At 30.9% G+C, this 25,880-nt stretch overlaps 1 protein-coding gene across 6 annotated transcripts in view; it reads left to right on the top strand.

Moving 5' to 3' along the window:
- The window catches only part of LOC143068562 (uncharacterized), a 37,109-nt gene extending 17,816 nt beyond the window's left edge, over positions 1–19,293 (top strand). The window contains exons 1-15 of one of the 6 annotated variants that reach the window (XM_076242725.1): positions 718–792; positions 3,101–3,226; positions 3,943–4,007; positions 5,420–5,534; positions 7,166–7,281; positions 7,709–7,888; positions 8,495–8,563; positions 9,571–9,627; positions 10,066–10,200; positions 11,941–12,131; positions 12,779–13,118; positions 13,624–14,320; positions 15,934–16,285; positions 16,882–17,206; positions 18,150–19,293. In XM_076242725.1, the coding sequence (XP_076098840.1) occupies positions 738–792; positions 3,101–3,226; positions 3,943–4,007; positions 5,420–5,534; positions 7,166–7,281; positions 7,709–7,888; positions 8,495–8,563; positions 9,571–9,627; positions 10,066–10,200; positions 11,941–12,131; positions 12,779–13,118; positions 13,624–14,320; positions 15,934–16,285; positions 16,882–17,206; positions 18,150–18,317 (2,991 nt within the window). In that variant the 5' untranslated portion in view covers positions 718–737 and the 3' untranslated portion in view covers positions 18,318–19,293. Of the gene's footprint in view, positions 1–717; positions 793–958; positions 996–3,100; positions 3,227–3,942; positions 4,008–5,419; positions 5,535–7,165; positions 7,282–7,708; positions 7,889–8,494; positions 8,564–9,570; positions 9,628–10,065; positions 10,201–11,940; positions 12,132–12,778; positions 13,119–13,623; positions 14,321–15,933; positions 16,286–16,881; positions 17,207–18,149 lie in introns of those variants that run through there. The other 5 variants (XM_076242726.1, XM_076242722.1, XM_076242721.1 and 2 more) reach the window with 5 other exon arrangements.
- Positions 19,294–25,880: the final 6,587 nt, after the last annotated feature.

The raw sequence follows: 25,880 nt of genomic DNA, 5'->3' as shown, positions 1-25,880 counted from the left end.
ACAGGTTTTAAAATGAGGTACAGGTTGAATATGTTCATGTCCTTGATAATGAGTTAATATAGAACAGATGATTTCATTGAAAATAATGTGTTAGAGTGGCAGTCAAACTGGTAGACTCTAGGCAGGAATTTTTTCAGATTATCCTAAGTAAAAAAACTGTGTTGGTACGGGCCTGGGAGGGGTAATTGTAAATGCTAATTATATTTATAGAGTTGCCTTCTGCAAAGGAGAATTGGTTGGAAAAGGTTTTGCAAAAAGATTGTGCTCAGGAGAGACGGGTTGTTGATCAAATGACATGGAAATAGTTTGAATAGAATTTTCTGATGCTTCTTTTGTCAAGATAAATTGTCTAAAAAACATCACTGATAGATTGATAGTTCAAATATTTCAATTTGATTCTTAACGGAATATTCAAACTTGACATACCAACAAACAAGTTTGTTTATTATCATTGAATAGATAATTTACAGTTTGTTCCAAAAGCAAATCCTAACATGTTAAGAATTGATTAGATGATATAAAGTCTAGATTTCTCTACTTAATGTAATTTGAAGGACATCTAGAAATTGATATAATTGGAATGTGTGATTACAGGTAAAAGGTGTCAGGTAGATAATTAACTTAATTTCTTTGAAGTTCGATTATCAAAGCTAATAATGATAGCTAATTAATGAGGTGTTGCTATAATGCCCCCTATTGTCTAACACTTTCAGTTAGATTTTGGCAGTTTGTTGAACATGGTTCTTTTTCAGATCATAGGTTCTGAGGATTATGATAGTCACTATAACTTAGGTAGGATTATTATTTTTCATTTTTTTGGGTGTGGAAAATTTCAAGAACTTTACATACAGGACCATTAGGGACCTATTAATAATGAAAATTATATCTTTCAGTTTAGTTCTTTGATTTCAATGGACTTCAGAGCAATTTCTTCTTGACTAATGCAGTATGGTTTGATATAAAAAGGAAATACATGTATGACAGTTATTCTCATGGTGAGATTTGCCAACCTTTTTGGAAAAATAGCAAATTAATTCCTCCATAGTTCTGGGACATATATTGGAGTTGTCTACTTTTCACTTTCTAGCCTATCTACATCTTTATTTTATTTGTGCAAGGCCAAATTTCTGTCCATATCAAATATATGGTCATTTTCAAGTAACAATCCAAAGTTCCCTGACTTTTTCTCAGATGATCTCAATTACAAGACCTACATATTATTTTTATTGTTGATTATTTTGTCTTCAACACACATGAAATATTTGCCACTGGACAATAAGCAAGCAACCAATCAAAGTGGTGGATAGCTGTAATTCTCAAACTGCCCGGCATAATGACATGATGGTGTGTATCTTGTTCTTTATGAGGGAAAATATAGCAACATCACCTTTTTCTTCCTCTTTCAAATGAGATTAACACTAAAACTGAAAACAATTATGAATTTAAATTGATTAAGCTGTAAATTTTATAGACCATGTCACAATAGTTTAATATAATATTACCAAATGTAAAAGGAAGTTAAACATAGTGAAGCATACTGCTTCATGAGTTTAACACAACTTTATTTTCTGGATGATTTCAACACAATACAGGTTATATTGATATTTTAAGTTGAAAAATTAACTTGTAATGAAAGTAATCCAGAATATAACAAAAGAATCAGAGGTCAAAGTAGATATCTGTATAGCTAGTATATATTATTGATATTTCGTAAGAAAGGCTATTTGAATTCTATTTCATATAATAATTCTATGAATAATTGGATACTGATTTCAACAATAACTTCAGAATGTTCAGTACTTGTAAGAAGTAAAACGGCTATGTCTCAATTTGCTATGGGTACTCTCATTGTGTGTACACCAAGATGAAAAGAATGGTACATTATTGGTTGAATTTCAAATGTTTTAAACCAGTAATATTTGGGTGTATGCTTTTGAAAATATTGCACAGTATGCACTAGATTCTGAAAAGGTGAAACGCTTGTATCATCATAAGATGAAAAGTGTTAGAACTTATATTATGACATATTTAATAAAAAAAAATACATGCAAAACATATATATTCTTTGATATTTCAGTACCAATATAAAAGCCACTATTAAATGTGATTGTTCAAGATGTAATTGTTACAAGACAAAAGCATAAGTAGGAATCAAACAACCGTTACTCAAAGGGAGACAATTGAAATTCTGAATCATTGAAAATCATTTGTGTGTGGAGATTCTGAAGAGTATTTATCTCACACCTGTCTTCTTATTACCTTTATCTACTGATCAATACAAATGTCACTTAATTAACAGTCTATTGTAAAAATATAGGCACATATAAAAAAGGATCGATTCTACAATGCTGACCATCAGGGTCAATTTAATTATTAGAAATTTTAAATATTTTCTTTTTTTAATATTTGTTCAAAAGTTATCATTCCAAATATAGATCTTAGTAATGAATTGAGCAAATATTGATTTTGTGTGTATTTTAATTCACCTTGATAATTGTGATTTTGATATTGATAAAGATTCATTTCCAGTTCCATGATCAGTTCATTGACGATGATTGTCTTTGTTTAGTCATCTAAATTCGTTTATTATTCATTAAAAGTTTAAGAGAGAAGAAACAAAAGACCTTAGCTTAGCAATTTATATGGATTAAAACATGAATTTTGTATGAGAAAGGGAAAACTTTAATTGTAGTCGGAATTAGTAGTTTATATATATATAGTCATATCAATTTTGTATTATAGTCTTTTGAAAGGTTGGGTTGACTTTATTTACCAGCTAGGCATTTCTGGGGCTGCAAATGAAATGGTAAGCCCAGTTTTCATGAATTCTGTTTTATGAAATTTTTTTTCTTTCTTTTATCCAAAATAGCTTTTTTTTATACTTTAAAACGAACCATCTATTGAGGATATATCTATTCTATTGACGTTAAAAGACTAGATACTTTACATTTTAAAAAGGAAAAAACATACAAAATAAGGAATATTAAAGAAGTTATAGTAGTAAAGGCGGGTGTACAGATATTCTGTATTTGTACTGGTATGCTTTAGGACACTGCGATTATACTTAATTAGTAACATAACTTTTCATTATATTTTGCAGGCAGACGATCTGTGCCAAATGTGAATGTAGAAATTAGTAGCAAAGAAGACCGAGTATATAATATAACAAAGTGCTTGGAAGTTTTAGGATCTACTGGAGTTGATTTAACTGCCATTGATGGAGAAGGTAAGATATTTCTGCTGTAAGAGATACAGACTAATGAAACATTTACTGTCAAACAAGTGAGAGGTTTAGCTAGCTATAAAACCAGGTTTAATCCACCATAAGGATATGTATGTACCAAGTCAGGAATATGACAGTTGGTTATCTATTTGTTTGATGTGTTTGAGCTTTTGATTTTGTCATTTGATTAAGGACTTTCCGTTTTGAATTTTCCTCGGGGTTTAGTATTTTTGTTATTTTACTTTTTACTATGGATTCATTATTATAAAAGGGTTATCCCTTTTGGGGGGATTTTGTGAGTATATGCAAGTCATAAAATTAAGTGTTCAAAATTTGAACAACAAACACATTTTCTTTGTGCTTGTCTCCACAATTTGTCAAAATCATAGAATAGAGTAGATATGAAAATGGGTTTTTTCTGTGAAACTTATAACTTACAAAAGATATATGAATTCAAAGTATTTACTTTCAGAAGATAAATTATGTTGTAACATTATCATATATTTAATAGATATGTATATATTTCCAGCTACATTATTTGAAAGACTTCTTTTCCTTTATGATAGTGTTATTGTTTATTTCCTTCTCCCTACTTTGCCAAAGTTTTGCTTAATAATTCTTAACTTATTGCTATTGACAGAATGTAAATTACATGCATTTATTATAACTTTTAAAAAGGATACAATTAAAACCTGCATTATATTATTTTTATTACATAGATCTTGCTGATGGGAATCTGAAGACAACATTGATGTTAGTAGGGAACATCAGACAACATTTTGAGGTAAGGCAAATTGAAAATAGTTAAAACTTTTAATTTTGTCATGTTTTATTAAAAAAAGTATGCATATAAGTTATTATTTGCACTGAAACAGGATGTAATAAATACAAATTGGTAACGTTTTCTGGATACTTAATCAATTTTGATGCAAAGGAGGAAGACATAAAGGAAGAAATTAATTTATTGTTTTTGGTTTAGTGAGATTTGTACTCAGAAAAAGGAAAATAAACTAAATCTTCAGATTATTGATAATCATTTGTTTTGTCGAACAATATTTTGTGAAAAGACCTTCTGTACTATTGATATCATATGAAAATAAGTTATAATATCTCATCTTGGGGTTATGATAAATGATTAAGCATTACATGTAGATGCAGGGTACAGTGAAATTTACATGGAAAATTATTCACTTTAACGATCTGTTGAGTTTAATGTGCAGGTTCATTGTTTGGGTTTTTATTGTAAAAAATAATAAGTGAATGACAATTTTAACATTTAAGCCATTTTAAGGTAATATATTAAAGTTAGACATGGCATCTTAACAATAGAATATGAAAAAGAACTTCAAGTATTTATGCTTTATATTAAAAAAATATGCTTCGAGTATCTGTCAGGATGTTATATATGTAAAAGCATCTTCCAGGGGAGAATATATGGTAGAATTATTCAAAGGTGTTAAAAGTTTGTTTTTCCTTCAAACTACAAAAATATTTTTCAAAAAGTGACTTAATATAGTTTTGATTGTTACTGAAAAATTAATAAAGCATGGTCTTGTAAATAAATTACCCAATCATTTGTGTACCATGAAGAAAATTAAAGTTTTAGCTGAAAGAAATAGGGAGAAAATAATGTGAAAAAATGTTTTTATATTCAATACATTAAATCATTCATGCAGCAGCAAATATTTAATTTGAAATAATTTAATAAAATTAAATTAATCAATTATACCTCCTTTTATCAGACTTTGTATTTGAAGTAAAAATTATATTGTTGTCTGGGAAATTTTAATTATGATATCGATTAACAATACTGAAGCAATTATCAAAAAGCAGTGCAATCCAAACCTAAAATAAAGTTTCAGATGTCTTTTAAATGCATGTAGTAAAATGAAACCATAATGGCAAATCAGTGTTGGCAGAAATTCATATGAAATTCTAATGACCACATGTCAAGCTTAATGGTGTACAATTTTTGAAAATTAAATGTCAAAAATTTTATTGTTTTTTTGATAGAACATACAAACATTGATGTAGACTATAGCAATACTTGTGCAAAATGCACATGCATGTACTATAGAAATAATACATCAAAACTTAGAAGCTGTCTTTAACATTGTTTAAGTTTGAAATATTCTATTGATCATCGGCAAGAGTCGAAACTTTATAAGTGAACACATATTTTTCTCTTTATTATAGAAAGAACAAAATTATGCTCCAGTAAATCAGACAGAGCTCAGAGAAAAAAAGATGCCAGGGGCTATAACTCTTCCAGGTAATAATGGTGTGAGCGAGCCACCTCTGGGTGTAACAGGTATTTTGACTACACACAATTCTGCACATGCTTGTGTACATCAAAGTAGTAGATCTTTCTTTTTTCAAAGTTATTTCTCATTATATGATCATTAGTGCTATTTTTCCACATAGCTATACATACTTTTTTTTTCTATTTTCTATTTTACTAAACAACTGATATTTTTATTTGTCATTTGTGTGTTTATTAGATGTACTGATATGCACTGCTTTTCTTTCTAAAAGTAGAGTTTTGCTTCTGTCTTGAATTCTTTGTAAAGCAATTTCATTTAAAAGATTAATGTAAGGTCAAGATTTAGTCCATCTAGTATGTAAAAGGTTGCTTAGTGTGGCATATATGCATTTATCATTTGATGCACTGTTCTTTGAACTTATTTTGTTTTACATTATATAGTTAGTCTATCATCTTCTTTTTCCCTAATTAGAATTATTTACAGATTTGCCTAATTGTAAAGTACAAAACTAGTATAGTAAAACCTGTCCAATCTGAGCTGTAGATAAACTGAACTCCTTGACCAGGATTCCTTAGTGAATTAAACATGTTAAAGAAAATTATTGTGATGTTTTTATTATTGCGAAAAATGTAACAGGGTTAAAAATCGCAATAATTTAAACTTGCATTTGAAATATTTTTTATGAATTAAACTGGATTTTTCTCTATATTGCAAAAATTAGAATAACATTTTAGTAGAAAATGACAAAATCGCAATAATAAATGCATGCAATAATTTCTGAATTTACAGTAAGTGCCCTAAAAATTTCAGTTACATAAACCCCTGGGACTAAAGTTTAGACAGATTATACTGTACAATCATTGTGTCAAACACAGTGAGTGTTAGATGTATTCTGTGAATATATGTCTAAATGAGTAAACATGAGGCTGGACAATATTTGATCAGTTATAATTTGTTGACCTTTAAAGAAAAAAGACGAATTTAGTGAAAAGGTGCTATTTCTATCAACAGCAGATTTCATTTTTGACAAAGCACATTATTTTTAAAAACTACTTTTGATTGTTTCACTTCTTCAAAGTTTTTACGAGGCAACAGTTTCTGAAAGATTTACTATTCTGAAAGTTTGTTGGAAATACATTTTCTAGGTAGTTAGATGAAGTGTTTTGCTATTTTCAAATAATCACATTAGATGTATGTTTCATTATAATACTTTATTCTGATTGGCTAACTGCACATATCATGTTATTTCTTAAGCAATTGCATTACTCAATAAAACTTATCATTCATGATAACACGTGGTCCCACAATGAAGTGCACAGGTGAATTAAATAAGAAAATTATAAAATTCGTGTTTTCATGATCATAGCTAAAAAATGTAATTATAAGTATTGAATGCTTCTTTTTGTAACTTCATAGGGTTGTAAAAGCGTTGACTGTGCGCACATTTTTTAATGAAGAGCAAGCGCTTCATACAAAATGTACTTCGGTCAACGCTTTTACACCCCAATGAATTTACAAATAGAAACATTCAATTCTTAAGTAAAATTTTATAAGAGTCTGAACAATTTGAAATAAAGAAAAGTATTAATATAGAAAATAAACAATAAGATAAAAAACAAAAGGAAAACAACACGGAACCAAAAATTGTCTATTCATACTGTTTTGTTTTTTAATTTAGATGAACAGACTACTTACCAAAGAAGAATTATAATCCCAGCAGAGGATCTTCTGCCAGGATCTATGGTTAAAGAAGATGTAAGACCAACAAATCCTGGATTACCGGGAATGCTTGCTGTAAGTGTTGTTTGGAAATGAATGTCTCAGTTATAGGAAAACTTAATAAGTGGAGAAATTATGTAACCTAAACAAAGCATTTCTAAATCATTGCATATATACAGAAAAAGCACCAGTTCCAGCTCAGTCCAAGTAATGAAGAAGTGAAAATCAAATCTACACTTTCAATTTAGGCTAAATATTTAGATAAATATTTCATTTTATATTTAAAAGAGAGCTGTTTTGCTGTTTGATGATTGTGAAGCTGGAATTTTGAGAAAAATACTTTATTGCAGATTTTCTTTTCTCAAAATTTGCAACAAAGTAAAATGTTTTCAACATTCTTTAAGAATCATTAATATTATTAAAGTTCCGATGAACAAATAACTTTTCAAGATTATGTTTGAGTTATTTCCCTTTTAAAGAATAAATTGTATTTTTCTTCTAGTCTTCAACAGAGATAACAATGAATGGTGTATCTCAGTCAGGGGTGGAGGAGAGACGTCAGCAACAACAAGTTAGATTTCCACCCAGACCACATAGTGCCAAACCCATCCCGTCACCTAAACCCCCAGGGAGAGGACAGGGGGTGACAAATGCATGGGCAGATGTCCAGCCAACTGGAATGGTATGATATAATACATTTTGCTTTCTCATTAGTAATTGATATGTTATAAACCTCCCTTAAAATCTTTATGTTGGTAGAAGAAAACTTTATTATGATTTTTACCTGGTTTGGTGTTAGTTTGGTTTTTCTGTTGAGTTTTTTTTTTAGATGCAACATTTTATGTTAATTTATTATGATAATTTCAAACTGAAAATTTCTTTAATTTTGATAATACATTGCATTATGTTATTAGTGTTAGCTTTGTTGAATCGAAGTGAGATGTTGTACTTTGTTTCAAATTTAAATTTAAATCCCATTCAGGGCAGTACAGCCAAAGACTTAGTACACATTGAGAGTTTAGATTGGTCAACTGCTAATTATATTTACAGAAAAATGATCAAAAGACTTTGTCAACAAAGTAAAAAGATAAAAGACTTATTAAATCTTTTTGGTCCATTGGCAATGAAAAAAATTAATATTTGGTCTAAAATTAATGAAGAAAATATTCTATTTAAAGGACCTCTTTTGCTTTGTGTGATGTAGAAAAATCTGCTTTTAAAATCTCCTTTTGAGGTAATAAGCTAGTTCTAAACAATGAGAAAAGACAAAGAATCTATATACTTTTAGCCATTGAGTGTTGAAGATAGATTAAAGTCCTTAATAACAGGACCTCCTACACCTAGAACACCTGCCACAGTAAGTTATGTGTGCTCTTCTATTAGATGTCATCTACAGAGACATTTGTCTGCTTCCACACTTATGCTTTCTGCTGACCAATGTTTGTTAAGCTGCAAAATATATTTAATTAATATGCATTTTGAAATACATTGACAGAAATATCAGATTCTCAAAATATTATGCTTTAATTGTTTTTCAGTGCATGATTGTTAAATTAATTTAAGCATGTAATTATAATCAAATAATTGAACTTCAAATTTATTTTGTAATGAGTTATATTTGGACTAAAATAACAAATGCTTTGTTTTATAGCATGATTTAATTTATTTATATAGTATACAAATATTTATTATGTTTTTAATCTATAACACATTATGTTAATTATGAATTTATTTCTCTTCTATTTATGACTCACACTCTTTAATCTTTTGTACTTAAGACAAATTTCAAGGATTTTATGCAAGAACACCTTTTTGATCCTTTTTCTTAACCCTTGCTTTTGATTCATGTTTCAATGTTTTACTAAATTTTGAAATAACTGTGATTCTACATTTAATAGTGGCACACAAAATCTATTCATGATCATTATAAGTTTAAAACAAAAAATTAGTCATGAATATATTACTTTTTCGTCTCTAAATGAGATGTAAGTTTACCATTCTAAAAGTCTCTTTTACACTGCATTTAAAAAATATTCATAATACTTGAAAGTTTGTTATCTGATTTTAAATAATCAAAAGTCAATAATAATACCTAGTTAATATTTTGTTCTCCTTGCTAAAATCAATTCTGTTGCAAGCATAGTTCTTCTGATCACTGTCAGCCAATATAGGACATACAAAGGCATACCATTTCAACATTGGAATAATCATCATTTAAAGATAAATAATGTCATGTTTTTTACATGATGACTCTCTTCATAATCAGTGGTGTTTTTAAATGCAGTGTATTTGAGGAAAGAAATGTTGTTTACAATCCTTAAAGTTTGTCTTAAACTAATCTGGCATATGTTTCTGTTGTCGTAGCAACCTGCACCCTTTTCACTGTTTCACAGAAGAGTTGCACCTGCACATGTTAATGTTGTAAGTTTTGAAGTCAACCTTAATACATGTACTAGACAAGTTTAGAAAAAATAAATATGGTATTGATTGGGACAAGCCTTCAGTGGATTTAGATATGAAAAAAATAAGCCTGTTTATGAAGGACACCATTTGATATGCGGAACTAAAAAGATGAGAATGATTAACAAGTTTTCACTAACCTTTCACTTTTATCGATATGGACTTTTTTTTCACTGATCACTAACATATATTTACATGATATGATAAAAGAAATTCTAATCTAAATGTAATATCCCTCTATGATTGAAGTATCTATGTATCTTGGGGTGGAATTTGTTTGTTTTAATGGTTTATATCCATGTAATATTCAATTGCTATTTCACAAGATATTCCGCGTAAAAGTTGTGTCATTGGTTTTGATTACTTTTAAATTAGGCAATGTTGCATTTAATTTTTCAGAATAATAAAAGTTTTGAAGATGGAGAATTGATACAACCTCCACCGAGACCAAAGAGTGCTATACCATTTGACCAATCAGGCAGAGCTTACAATGACATCCCAAAATATGGTGGTAAAGGTCAACAAACATACATTGTAAGTCTATATAGTATTTGTTAACAAAAAAAGTTCAATTTTTTAAAAAGGGAAGAAAAGAATTAGATTTATTATTTTTTTGTGTGTTAGTTTTTATATTTTGATCATCCATTCTATTTTTTAATAAATTTCTTAGCTTTTATAATTTAGTATGAGAAATATTAACGTAAGATGGGAGTAAAACCTATAACTGTCTCCTCTGATCAAATTAAACATAAGAATGTATTAATAATTAAGTTTGTCTGTAAATTTGAGCACATCTTTGTTTGTTACAAATACATGCATAAATGAGGGTCACATAAATTCTATCTACAACATACATGTTTCAGTTATTCCACTATGGATTCTGCATAATCAGTTGAAGTTCAAAGTTACACAATATATTTTGATTTCATGGTTACATTTCCTCATTGTGTTCTCTTAACTATTCCACTATAATAAATATGTCTCATTCATTCAGTCATTTATTTATTTATTCATTCATTCATTCATTCATTCATTCATTCATTCATTCATTCATTCATTTATTGATTCAGTCATTCATTTTTGAATGAATATACTTTTTTTAAATATATTTCCTGCTTCATTCATCCATTCATTCCCTCATTCCCTCATTCATCTACTATCAAGAAAGTTTGTCCTTCAAAATATTTTTTGTAAATTTTATTTATTCCTTTTATAGGAAAAGGTAAGAATGAAAGTATAACATTTCTTTGCTGAATGGAATATAATGGTTTTTAAGTAGTTAGTAATTTTGAAGGATCGGTACACATAGTGAATGAAATGATTTGAATATATATCTATGTAAATTTGGAGGTTTATAGTAGTTTATAGTTAGAATAGAAAGGTTGAAAAGAATTTTTTAAGAAGAAAAGAGTGTGAGAGGAAATGGGTTTTTTACTTCAAAGACTTCAAACGTAGTAGTAAACAACCTTCTCCTAACTTAATGCTTCACTTCCAAATTTTTAAAAGTCTTAATGCATTTTATGAATGATTAAGTCATACCCCTTTTTATGACTTTTAAAATCAATTAAAAATTACATGTATTGATTTAAGAATTAAATGTCCAGAACATTTTATAGAGGTGATACATAGCGTTGTGTATGACTTCAGTAAAGATAAACAATTCTGGCAGTCGACTGTCATCTGATTTATAATGTCTTTGGAAGATTCAATATTATCAGAAGATTTGAATAAGGTACTCATAATTCTTCAAATATTTAATTAGGTAAGCTGTTGTTTTGTCAATACTATCAGGAGATTTTTTAGTGATACATGTATTGCTTGAGAAATTGTTAGATTGTGTGTATTCAACTGAAGACAGATATATACTTGTAAGCTATTCTATATAATTTATCTAAAGCCTTTTTCTTTACAGTGCAGTGAACTTTTAAAATACAAAAAAATATTGATTTAAATGGTTTTAGACATGTAAACTTAAACTAGGATTCTTTGCAGAGTATAATTGGACTCTCTTTTTTGGTGTTCAACAATGAAAAGTTTGAATGAACATTACACCAAGTGATACAATCATATTTCTAATTTAAACGTCAATGCAGTAAAATAATATTTGATCTTGAAATAGTCTATTAAAGTATAATATATAGTTCACAAAAATATCAAATAATCAGAAAGAAATGATCGTTTTGATTTCATGTGCTTTTAAAGTAATGCAGGTAATTTGAAAGAAAAACAAATAGCATTGTGTTGATTTATAATGTAATTTGATAAATATTGTAGCCATCCAGACCCAATGAAAGATGGCAAGGTTCTAGAGCAGATGCCTTGATAGACAGACAACTAGACCAGTCACCAGTAAGACATACTGGACCCCCTGATAGACCTTTACGACCAGGAGGACAGGATAATCCAGCTTTTATGCCTGAAATGCAGCTCAACAGAAGCAGAGAAAATCTTGGGCCTCCTATCAGGTAGAGAGAATCTTTTCAATGTTTAAATTGTTTAGAATTGAGTTTTTTTTTTTAAAAAGACTCATGATATTGAGAACTTTTTTAATCAATATAAGCAGCTCCAACAAAATGGGCATATTCTGGTTTACCTCTGTACAGTGTTTCTGTTACATACTCCTGTCTCATTTCTCAGCAGCTTCAAATGGGAGCTTAATTTTGGGAAAAATCTACTATGCAACACATTTTACAGATGTGTCTCTTATATTCTTGTTTGGTGCATACATGTATGCTTTTCATTGATGCCCATATTAGAATTTCCTTTGCAAATTTTTAATAACGAACTTCTTGATATATTGACATAAGTAAGAGCTTCATAATTTTAAAAAAGCTATACTGTGTGACATATTCGCAAATGCATCCCTTTTTTACTTATGAATGTTCTTCACCTTAATACATGTATAAGATGAAAAAGAATTATATTACTGATAATAATGGAAAGTTATTTACATACCATGAAAACCTTATTTGTTTGATGTATAGAAAGTAAGAATGTAATTTAAAGGTTCATGGTATGGCTTATGCACACACTTTATACTTTAAGTACAAAGGGAACTTTAAAAAAATTTATGACATCTTTTATACTCTTGCTTTTATACTTTGTTTAACAGCGGAATGAAAACAGGATCTGAATTAAGAGATGCTTGGAATAAATTATATGGAGGTCAAATACGACCAGAATCAAGAGGACCAACATCATACCCTTCAGAAAATCAACTTCATGTCCGTCCAGATTCACTTGGTGTTCATAACTTTCCTGATCACCGAGGGATCATACATACTAGGCCTGATACTCATGGTATCCGTCCTGATCCTCATGGTCTGTCCAGACTGGAGGATCCCATGCCTCATGTTCTTCCTCCCAATAGACTTGATGATCCTCATAGTGTACATCAAACTAGAATGGAGGACCAGCAGGCAAAGCCGTCCAGTTATCCATCACATTTTCATGTAAGTACACCACAAGGACTTTAAATACAGTAATTTTGTCCTTTTTTATAGGAAATTTTATATTTGATAAAATTGAGAATGTAAATGCGTGATGTGTCTAAGAGACAACATCTCTGTTAAAGAGCAGAAAACAGTCCAAGGTCACCAATGGGTTTCAACACAGGGAGAAAATCCGCATCTAGAGGTGAAATTTTAATTCATCATTTTAAAAAAAGTATTTGTTTCAAACATGGAAGTTACATGTTATATTAAAGAGCAAAACCAAACATAATCAGTGAAATGCACTGTATCGTTGACAACCTTATTGTGACTGTTACCCATATGAAGTACATTTAAGCTTTGATCTATTACATTGCTTTCTACAAATTGATTTCCTGGTTGAAGTGTAAACATCACTAAATATTCATTTCTAAATTTATTGATATTTAGCATCAATTAAATTTTTAACTAGTTAAATTGAATATTTTTAAATGATATTTTTAATCAGAATATTTTGAATTTTTAGGTGAAATTTCCGTCCACTCCTGCATATAATGAGATTTCAAATAAACCTGGTGCTAGTCAAGGAGGAAGACATAGTCCATTGGGACAAAGTTCAAGTGCTGGCACACAAGGGCAAGGGTCAAATACCTCAATTCAGTACAATGGCAATGGCAATAAAGTACTGTCAAATCATGTGTCATTTCAAACATTTGGAAAACCTACATCAAATCAAAAACTGTCTGTGTCATCATCACCTTCATCGCCACAATCTCCACCTGGGATAGCTCTAGGACCATCATCAAAATATCCTGATTATGGTGAAAAATCGGCAAAAGTCAAACAAGGATATTCAAATTTTGACATTCACAACCACAAAGATATTGATGATGATCGGGATATATTAGATATGAAATCTAGTATTTTTGACTATAATTCCGAACCTTCATCCCGATCTGTTACGCCACCTCTACCTCCATTGTCAGCATCTAATTCAGATTATTCTTCCAATAGATCTAGTCCACAGATATCGCCACAACTTCCACGTTCAAATAGTGCTACTCATTTGTCTTCTACAAAGACTCCAGATTTAGTGACATCTGCAACGAGAACTAATGGTGAAAAAAGAATAAGGCGAGCATCTGGATCCCAGTTTACATATAGGGCAGATAAAAAATCAAAACAAAAACAGACATCAAAACATGTATCTTCTGGAATAAAAGGTAAGGATTTTAAGCAATATTTTTTTTCCAAAGTCAAAAATCTGTATATTGCTATGCTTGGAGTTGATAAACAGACTTTTGACATGTAGTTGTATATATCTTAAACTATTTACATTATCATAAATCAATTTGTCTTTGCTTTGGATAACTCACTTTTGAAAAGATTATGGTTATTCCTTTGTTTTATACACAAAAGTCAAAATACCTCTCCTTTATCAACAATAAAAAATTGTCTGACTTACTTATAATTTAAGAATTTTTATCGAGGTTTGGTCATTTATGTTTTCATTAACACATTTAGTTTTTGTTTGAAGTTGTTTTAATGTGTTAAGGGAGATAACTCAATATTTTTTTAGTCAAATAAACTGTTAAAGGTTGCAGTCTTGTAATTGACTGCTCCATAGGCTTACATGCAAAACAGCTGATCTTTGAAAATAAAAATATAAAAAATGATACATAGAAAAAAAATTTCATGTTCATAACATGTATATACTAATGTGAAATTGTGATTTAATCGAAAAAAAAAAGGGGGGCTTGCCACGAAGAATAAAAAGTCCTGAAGTCAAAACATTTTTTTTCTACTTTCTGTTTGCTATTTTTACTAGGCCGCACCACTTCCAGTAAACATGATATCCTTCCACTTTCCTGGATTGATATCCCCAAAAGATGCATGATTTTTTTTTTAAAGTCTATATATATGTTTCAATTCAGCATAAACCTATAATCAAACAGAAAAAATTGAGTTCAGAAAAAAAATCAGAAAAACAAGCACTACATGTATTTTGTTTCCCTCCATGTTTTGACATGCACCGGAAACTGGAGTTGTAATACAAGACTGGTACCTAAATGTTTAAGATATCAGAGATTGTAAAGTAGAATTGGATGCCAATATTGAAAAGTATTTGAAAAAGCTGCAGCTTTTACGTCTGCTGATTTAAAAATAGAATAAGAAAAAGTGCAATACAACAAGAGCTTGTCGAAATCCACTGTTTATAAGAAACATTGCATATCTCTACAAATTTTTGATAAACTTGAGTTTGATATTTTTTTCGGTGGAACTATACCTTCATTTTTGTTGAGCCTTCGACTTTAGTCGAAAAAGCGAGACTAAGCAATCCTACATTCCGGGGTGGCGGCGATCCACAAATATTCACTCTGTGGTTAAAGTTTTTGAAATTTTAAAAACTTTCTTAAACTATACTGGATTTCTACCAAACTTGGACAGAAGCTTGTTTATGATCATAAGATAGTATCCAGAAGTAAATTTTGTAAAATAAATCCATTTTTTCCGTATTTTACTTTTAAATGGACTTAGATTTTCTTCCAGTTAACATTTCATACATGTCATGCATGTACAGTCTGCAGTTAAAGTTTTAAAAACATTTATTAGATTCATAAACTATCCTGGATTTTTAGAAAACTTGGACAGAAGCTTCTCACAATCAAAAGATTGTATCAAGAGGAATATTGTAATTGATTTTTTTCCTCATTTTTGTTGAGCCTGCGATTCACAGCAAAAGTAGGCGAGACACTGGGTTCCGCGGAACCCTTACAAATTTTTTTGTATATGCTTGTTATTGGTGCATTCATAACACTTTTATTTATTTTTGTAGCTGGTATGTTAAGTGATGTCCGAGAATCTGGGAATGAGAGTGATCTCCCTTTTGACATTGAGGATACAATTTTAACAGTAGATTCTCATGATGCAGAACCCATGAATATGCATGAAAATCTGGCTTCAAATGACATGAATAGAATGAGAGATCAATTAAACAATCTGGAAGAAATGTATCAACAAATGTCTCATCAGATGGGAACAGAAAAAGAAATTGGGACTGTAAAGTCCCGTAGACGATGGAGTCTGGGAAGTTCAGACACAAGTTCTTTACAAAGACCAATATCAAGGAAGTTCAAATCTGGTGCTGGAAGTCAACGACCTCATCATCATCATCATAGAGATGCAAAGTATGTACTGATCAGTTGTCTCTGACTTAAGAATTATTGGAACATTTCACTTGGCAATGAGTGTTTGAGGTTTCCTGTCAAACACATTTTAGTTCATCATATGATATTCTATATGTCTCTCTGGAGATGCTAGTTCAGTTTTAAAAACATATATTCTTTATTGTTAGTTATAAAATTGTTGCATTTCACATCCACGTTAAATCTGTGGTTGTTGTTTCCTCATAATAAGACAGTTATGCATTCACAGTTACAAAATTGCCATTTTTGAGTTGAAGAATAGTTTAAGGTTGTTTGTACATTTCTGTCAAATAAAGAATTCAATAGAAAATAATATGTTACCCATTTATTTGTGTGTTTAATATAAAAGTTTGCCTAATAACTTTAACGAATGGGTGAATTCAAAGTAAAACACTGATCAATCAATCTATCAATAAAAAAAAATCAGCTATATTATGATAAATACATGTATGTGCCTTAGTTTAATCAGCTCAACTTTTTAACAACAGATGTTTTCCTTTAAAAGTAAAAAGAAAGTCTTTTGGTGTGTTTATTCATATGAATTTCGTTTTAACCTTATACTTTTAAATTTATTGTAGAGCAATTAACAAAAGATTCCAGCGACTGGAATCACATGTGGTAACTCTTGCCAGGAGTGTAGCACATCTATCATCAGAATTAAGGTCCCATAACTCTGTCACACATGAAATTGATGCATTACGGAAAGAAATCCAGGAATTAAAGGAAGAGCAATTCATGGCAAGCCAAAAGAACAGAGCTGGAAATTTTTATGAAAATGACTTTGAAAGGTTTAGAGGCTGGGTACCTTCATTGACCAATCCAAGAAGAGTTAATAAACTTACAAAGTTTTTTGGTCAAGAACCTCCTTTATTGAATATTTTCTTGAAGAAATTAGGTTATGAAGTAAGTAAAATTTATATATATCATGTGTTAAATTCCTTCTCTTTTTCTCTTTATAAAAAATAATAATATTTTGATTAATTGAAATCTTAACTTTATATTGATAATTCAACTTTTTTTTTTTTTTTTTTTTGTGTGGAAGCAAACTTCATATAAGAAAGGTATTTCATATCTGTCACGCATCTACTTAATGATTGGTGCCAGTTTAAATTGCAAGCAGGGTTCCTCAAGGTCAGCTACTGTTTTGTTCAAACACAGCTAAAGAAAAAAATGTGCTTCTGGTTGCCAACTGTTTATCTAAGCGATTTCCTAATTGGGTAGACCAGATTTGAAATTTTAATGAACAACGGTGTAATTCATGAAATGAAACTTGAGTATAAAAAAAGTATTTTAATTGGATTTTTGGAAGTATGTATTTGCATTTGGATGTAAATATACATGATCTTGAAAATAAGAAAGTTGGATTAACAACTTTAACAGTACTATACTAACTTCATCTTAGACTGTGAATACTATCAAGTGTTCAAGAAGGCGTTTGCATACATTGTATATGAAATAATTCTATATATGCCATAGAGAAGCTAGAAAATTGAACTTCATAGAAACTGTTTGAATTATAAAACTGTTACATAACAGTTTGCAAAACAATGGTGAACATAATGAGTTAAACAAAACTTGTCAAATTGGTAGCCACCAAAATGAAATGTTAAAAGTATAAACTAAATGGCACATTTTCTGTTTCCTGTTACTCAGTGCCAAAAGAGGCAGTAAAAATAAGTCTGATTTAAGGTGAAAATGAGATCACATGGGATCAAAAATGTATGAAAAGAAAATATTTTAAAATCACTGCATTTGGAAAGGGAGTTTTAATGCTTTTATTTTGTATATGTAGCTTGAACAAGTTTTAAAAAAGATTATATATTTACTCATTATTTATTTTTTTCAGAAATACTCAGTGAATTTTGAAAAAGAGCACATAGGAATGATAGAATTGCCATACATGACAGAAGAAAGATTAGAGAAGATTGGTGTTCCCATGGGACCTCGACTAAGAATACTACAAGAGGCACAGCTTTGTTTTAGACAAGAAAATTTCAATATCTATATTGTGTAGCACAGATAGTTATAAGATAAAACAGCCATGTATTGCAAAAAAATTGGGAAATTTACATGGAATATGAATAGAAAAAATTGCAAGAAATTTAGTATATGCAAGTCAGTCAAAAGAATTTAGTTCGGATCCCTTTATCTTTTATCCTTATTTTTCGTTTCGTTATAAGTAAAATTATTTTACAGATTTATGTATAAGGGTATGGTTATATAAACAATTAGGAACATATTGAAATTTGGAAAAAAGTATTATTGGGACCATTGATTGCTTGCGGAAGTATTATGTTAATTCAAGTTGCTTTGCTTTAATGCAAGACTTCAGAAAGTTAGATATGTTTTTGTGAAATAAGGGAAAGCTAATGCCTGGTTCACACTGACATTTAATTCGAATTCATCGAATGCGAATCGAATTCACTTATCTCGTTCACACACTCTTCTTTTTTAATTCGAATTGATTCGAATTAACTAATTCTAATTAGTCAATTTGCATTAGAAATACGTTTTTGTTAATATGAATTAAAAGCTAACGTCGTTTGGACAGTAAAGCGAATTTGACGCGCATTGCAATTCGAATTAGAATTGACGTTAGGACGTAAAACGTTTCGAATGCGAATAAAAATAATTCAAATTAGTTAATGCGAATCGAATTCAAATTACGTGTGAACTCAGCATGAAAAAAATGCATGCTAAATTCATGTTTGCATTCTGAAGTATTAAAAAATAGATAATACATTAGCATAACATGGGTATATATTTTATAAGGGTATTTAATAGAGTGTTATGATGTATTTTGACTATTATTTCAAACAGTTTTATATTGTGTTCAATCCATCATTTACAGACTTTACTAGGAGATGACTAACACTTCCTTATACATTGTACATATCTAATTTATATTTATACAATTATGTTTATCTGAAAACAATGTGTGATTATCATCACATGAAAGTGAATAAAATATGTAATAACAAGATAACACAATTTCTTTATACTTTATCATGTCCAATAACAGAAAAAATTGAATATTTCTTCAATTCAATATTTCAAAATCCGACAAAAATAACTGAAAAATTTCTCAAGAGCAGATGTCATATTTCTGAAGATAGAAAATGGTTGCTTTGAGGGGTTTTGTTCTACTCAATCTCCATCCTGTTCAACTGTTGTCTTTCCTGAAGTCAAGAATCACATCATAAACAAGAGAAAACATCCAAAATTGCAGCCTCTTAAACGAATTATTATCTTTAATGGAAACCAAAAAACAAGAGAATTTTAATTTTATACATTCTTGCACACTCATTTTACTTAGGGTAACACATGAATCAAAATAAGGCCACATTAATTGAACAAGTTGACAGTATTATGCAGCAAATATCATCTGTCAAAAACAGGAAAAAAAGAGTCATCTAAGCAGAGATATGATCCAGCTTAAATAGGGTATTCTTTTTAGCTCACCTGGCCCAAAGGACCAAGTGAGCTTTTCCCATCACTTGGCGTCTGGCGTCCGTCGTCGTTGTTAACTTTTACAAAAATCTTCTCCTCTGAAACTACTGGGCCAAATCAAACCAAACTTGGCCACAATCATCATTGGGGTATCTAGTTTAAAAAATATGTCCGGTGACCCGACCAACCAACCAAGATGGCCGCCATGGCTAAAAATAGAACATAGGGGTAAAATGCAGTTTTTGGCTTATAACTCAAAAACCAAAGCATTTAGAGCAAATCTGACAGGTCAAAATTGTTCATCAGGTCAAGATCTATCTGCCCTGAAATTTTCAGATGTATCGGACAACCCGTTGTTGGGTTGCTGCCCCTGAATTGGTAATTTTAAGGAAATTTTACTGTTTTGATTTATTATCTTGAATAATGTTATAGATAGAGACAAACTGTAAACAGCAATAATGTTCAGCAAAGTAAGATTCACAAATAAGTCAACATGACCAAAATGGTCAGTTAACCCTTTAGGAGTTATTGCCCTTTATAGTCAATTTTTAACCATTTTTCTTAAATCTTAGTAATCTTTTACAAAAATCTTCTACTCTGAAACTACTTGGCCAAATTAATCCAAACTTGGCCACAATCATCATTTGGGTATCTAGTTTGAAAAATGTGTCCGGTGACCCGGTCAACCAACCAAGATGGCCGCCATGGCTAAAAATAGAACATAATGGTAAAATGCAGTTTTTGGCTTATAACTCAAAAACCAAAGCATTTAGAGCAAATCTAACAGGGTAAAATTGTTCATCAGGTCAACATCTATTTGCCCTTAAATTTTCAGATATATCGGACAACCCGTTGTTGGGTTGCTGCCCCTGAATTGGTAATTTTATGGAAATTTTACTGTTTTGGGTTCTTATCTTGAATATTATTATAGATAGAGATAAACTGTAAACAGCAATAATGTTCAGCAAAGTAAGATTTACAAATAAGTCAACATGACAGAAATGGTCAGTTGACCCCTTTAGGAGTTATTGCCCTTTATAGTCAATTTTTAACCATTTTTCGTAAATCTTAGTAATCTTTTACAAAAAATCCACTCCTCTGAAAGTGCTGGGTTAAATTATTCCAAACTTGGCCACAATCATTTTTGGGGTATTTAGTTTAAAAAATGTGTCTGGTGACCCGGCCATCCAACCAAGATGGCCACCATGGCTAAAAATAGAACATAGGGGTAAAATGCAGTTTTTGGCTTATAACTCAAAAACCAAAGCATTTAGAGCAAATCTGACTGGGGTAAAATTGTTTATCAGGTCAAGATCTATCAGCCCTTAAATTTTCAGATGAATCGGACAACCCGTTGTTGGGTTGCTGCCCCTAAATTGGTAAGTTTAAGGAAATTTTGCTGTTTTTGGTTATTATCTTGAATACTATTATATATAGAGATAACCTGTAAACAGCAATAATGTTCAGAAAAGTAAGATTTACAAATAAGTCAACATGATTGAAATGGTCAATTGACCCCCTAAGGAGTCATTGTCCTTTATAGTCAATTTTTAACAATTTTCATAAAATTTGTAAATTTTTACTAACATTTTCCACTGAAACTACTGGGCCAAGTTCATTATAGATAGAGATAATTGTAAGCAGCAAGAATGTTCAGTAAAGTAAGATGTACAAACACATCACCATCACCAAAACACAATTTTGTCATGAATCTATCTGCTTCTTTTGTTTAATATTCACATATACCAAGGTGAGCGACACAGGCTCTTTAGAGCCTCTAGTTTGTCTGGCCTTGACAGAGTGAAAAGCGAGACATAGGTATGCTGTTTCCAGCAATGGCAATGGCGTCAGTAATGTATTAGTTTGTGATTAGGTCTAGTTTATGGTGAACCACAAGTTGTAGGTCATTCATATTTGGTATGCAGTTGTATGAGCATTGGCACATCTCATTTCCGTGGAGATTATTTGGCCCTGCTCCCTCAGTCATGGTCTATTGACTTTGAAAATTTTTCTAAGTTATCATGTATTAGTTTGTGATTATGTCAGGTTATGGGTAACCACAAATGGTAGGTTAAAGATATTTGGTGTGCAGTTGTATAAGCATTGGTATATCTCATTTCCATGAGATAATTAGGCTCCACCCCTTTATTGACATTGAAAATTTTTCTAAGTTATCATGTATTAGTTCGTGATTAGGTCAGTTCAAGGGAAACCATTAGTGGTAGGCCAATGTTAAATGGTATTAAGTTGTATAAGCATTGGCACATTTCATTTCCATGCAGAATATTTGGCCTCACCCCTCAGTCACAGTTTAATGACTGAAACTTATCTTAGTTTACATGTATTAGTTTGTGATTAGATCAGTTTAAGACTGCTAATGATTAAGTCAATGATATTTGGTATGCAAAATTATTAGCAAGTTTTGTTTCCATGAAGATTATATAGCCCCACCCCCTCTTCATGGTTCATTGACTTGAAACTTTTATATAGTTTGCAAATTAATGTTTGTATTTAGGTTTGGGAATGACATATGATAAGTCAATAGTATTTGGTATGCAGTTGTATCAGCATTGACACATCTCATTTGCATGGAGATTGTTTAGACATGTAACTCAGTCATGGTTCATGGACTTTGAATATTTGCATAAAATTTGTGTAAGATGTTAAAGTATTGCTATTTTGATTTCAACATTTGCATAATCAAAAATACAAAAAGGTGAGACATATCTCATATATATAAGGAGTTATTGCCCTTTATAGTCAATTTTTAACCATTTTTCATAAATCATAGTTATCTTTTACAAAAATCTTCTCTTCTGAAACTACTGGACCAAATTACGAAAAATGTTTAAAAATTGACTATAACGGGCAATAACTCCTAAAGGGGTCAATTGACCATTTCGGTCACGCTGAGTTATTTGTTAATCTTACTTTCTTGAACATTATTGCTGTTTACAGTTTATCTCTATCTATAATAATATTCAAGATAATAACCAAAAACAGTAAAATTTCCTTAAAATTACCAATTCAGGGGCAGCAACCCAACAACGGGTTGTCCGATTCATCTGAAAATTTAAGAGCAGATAGATCTTGACCTGATAAACAATTTGACAGATTTGCTCTAAATGCTTTGGTTTTTGAGTTATAAGCCAAAAACTGCATTTTACCCCATGTTCTATTTTTAGTCATGGCGGCCATCTTGGTTGGTTGACCAGGTCACCGGACACATTTTTTAAAACTAGATACCCCAATGATGATTGTGGCCAAGCTTGGATTAATTTGGCCCAGTAGTTTCAGAGGAGAAGATTTTTGTAAAAGATAACTAAGATTTACGAAAAAATGGTTCAAAATTGACTATAAAGGGCCATAACTCGTAAAGGGGTCAACTGACCATTTCGGTAACGTGACTTATTTGTAAATCTTACTTTGCTGAACATTATTGCTGTTTACAGTTTATCTCTATCTATAATAATAATCAAGATAATAAACAAAAACAGTAAAATTTCCATAAAATTATCAATTCAGGGACAGCAACCCAACAACGGGTTGTCCGATTCATCTGAAAATTTCAGGGCAGATAGATCTTGACCTGATGAACAATTTAACCTCGAAATAGATTTGCTGTAAATGCTTTGGTTTTTGAGTTATAAGCCAAAAACTGCATTTTACCCCTATGTTCTATTTTTAGCCATGACGGCCATCTTGGTTGGTTGACCGGGTCACCGGACACATTTTTTAATCTAGATACCCCAATGATGATTGTGGCCAAGTTTGGACGACGGACGCCAAGTGATGGGAAAAGCTCACTTGGCCTTTCGGGCCAAGTGAGCTAAAAAGGGAACAAAGTTACTAAAGTTTTGTTACATATTCGGTCATTGGGTTTCCCATTTGAATTGTTTTATGTATTGTATTGTCATGTTTGGGCCTTTAATAACTGACTATAAGGTATAGGGTTTTTTCATTGTTGAAGACTGTATAGTGATTTGGCTCCAATCATAGTTGTCTCATTTGCAGTCATACCTTATCTCCTTTTTTTCATAGAATTTTTTTAATTATCTAATGGGACATTATTGTTTTCGATGAACTTGTTGAGTAAAAGAGCAACAAATCCAAATATTCAAGAGTTTCGATTAAGAGGTCCAACGAGGCAAACGATAGTACTTTACCGTTGTTCAATGAAAATACCCATCAAGGTAGCATATAAAAACCGAGGGAATCTCATTATTTAAAAAGAAGCGAGACATGGGCTCTCGGTCATAAAACTTTACTCAGTACTCCAAGTACAAATAGTTATCAAAAGTACCAGGATTATAATTTAGTACGCCAGACGCGCGTTTCGTCTACATAAGACTCATCAGTGACGCTCATTTCAAAATGGTTATAAAGCCAAACAAGTACAAAGTTGAAGAGCATTGAGGATCCAAAATTCCGAAAAGTTGTGCCAAATACGGCTAAGGTAATCTATTCCTGGGACAAGAAAATCCTTAGTTTTTCGAAAAATTAAAATTTTTGTGAACAGGAAATTTATAAAAATAACCACATAATTGATATTCATGTCAACACCGAAGTGCTGACTACTGGGCTGGTGATACCCTCGGGGACGAATCGTCCACCAGCAGTGGCATCGACTCAGTGGTATAAATAGTTATCAAAGTACCAGGTTTATAATTTAGTACGCCAGACGCGCGTTTCGTCTACATAAGACTTATCAGTGACGCTCATTTCAAAATGGTTATAAAGCCAAACAAGTACAAAGTTGAAGAGCATGGAGCATTACAAAACAAGTGCTCAAAACACAAAATCAGTATTTTGATTGGTTGATTCTTGAGTCTGAGTACAAAAATTGTGCTCGAAAGTTTTATGACCGCAAGACCTGGCTTAATTGTGAACAGGATAGAAGTCTCCTGTTTTGCATGCATCATCTCAATGTACATCCATGCACACTTCATCAAAATGACTCAGTTTGGAAAAGGATACTATAGTTACAAGAATGCATAAGGTGAAATGTCTCGCAATCTTGACTAACCATTGATATTATGTTGATAGTTCTAAATTGATATAGCTTTACTAAAACTATCGTATAAACTTAACATGATCCAAGAAAATGGGTACACATTAAGGCAATATTAATTAATTTATCAATGTTCAAATCGCATAAATCGAAAACAAACATTAAGGTAATTACATGAACTTCAAAACGAGCGAGATCGAGTGCGTCGACATTGTAAGAAGCATCTACCATGCATGTGTCATCACAATTCGAATCCAATTTTGAAGTCACAAAGTTACTATCAGTACAGCTTAGATGATCACTGTTAAATCTAAAGAACTGAGGCTACGAAAACATTCTAGTATCATTAGTGAGTTGAGACACATACCGTATATATCGCAACAGTCAACCAATTCGTGATGGTGACGGTAACACCAATGAGGTGTTGATTTTAGTCGGTCCTCGTAGCTCTGTTGATACAGTTGAGATATGAAATCACACATGGCGGTACAGATGGCATCATACTGCTGAGAAATTAAAAATTGAAACGATCAAATTTGTGTTCTGTTAAATTGTCCCTTTTAAAATTGTTACACGATGATGACTGCTGTATCCATATTTTGACTATTTTATTTATTATGTCTGTTTAGTTCACGCATCATCGTAAATATAACAGAACTTGATGAGACTGTCATCAAAGTGAGAGGGTTAGCCCTATAAAACTAGGTTTAATCCACCATTTTCTACATTTTGAAAATGTCTGTACCAAGTCAAGAATATGACAGTTCTTGTCCATTTGTTTTTTATGTGTTTTGTTATTTGATTTTGCCATGTGATTATGGACTTTCCGATTAGATTTTCTCCTAAGTACAGTATTTTAGTGATTTTACTTTTTGCCATATACTCTAGTTCGAAGTCGTCCATCTGTGACAATATCAAAGAAAAGATCAAGATACAAATTAGACATTCTAGTCTTGGTAGTATCCCAAATCTCAATGTCACTGGAACAGGACATCTTCAATATATCTGAAAGAAAACAGAAAAGATGTTTTCATGACGTTTAATTTTATTTTTGGCGTTGAGAAGGTTTTGGGTTAAATCTTCTTTACATGAGTGCAATAACAATTCGGCACAATC

The sequence above is a fragment of the Mytilus galloprovincialis genome, chromosome 3, assembly GCF_965363235.1.
Source record: "Mytilus galloprovincialis chromosome 3, xbMytGall1.hap1.1, whole genome shotgun sequence".
In the NCBI taxonomy this organism is placed as follows: domain Eukaryota; kingdom Metazoa; phylum Mollusca; class Bivalvia; order Mytilida; family Mytilidae; genus Mytilus; species Mytilus galloprovincialis.
This window is presented reverse-complemented; position numbering and strand designations above follow the sequence as displayed.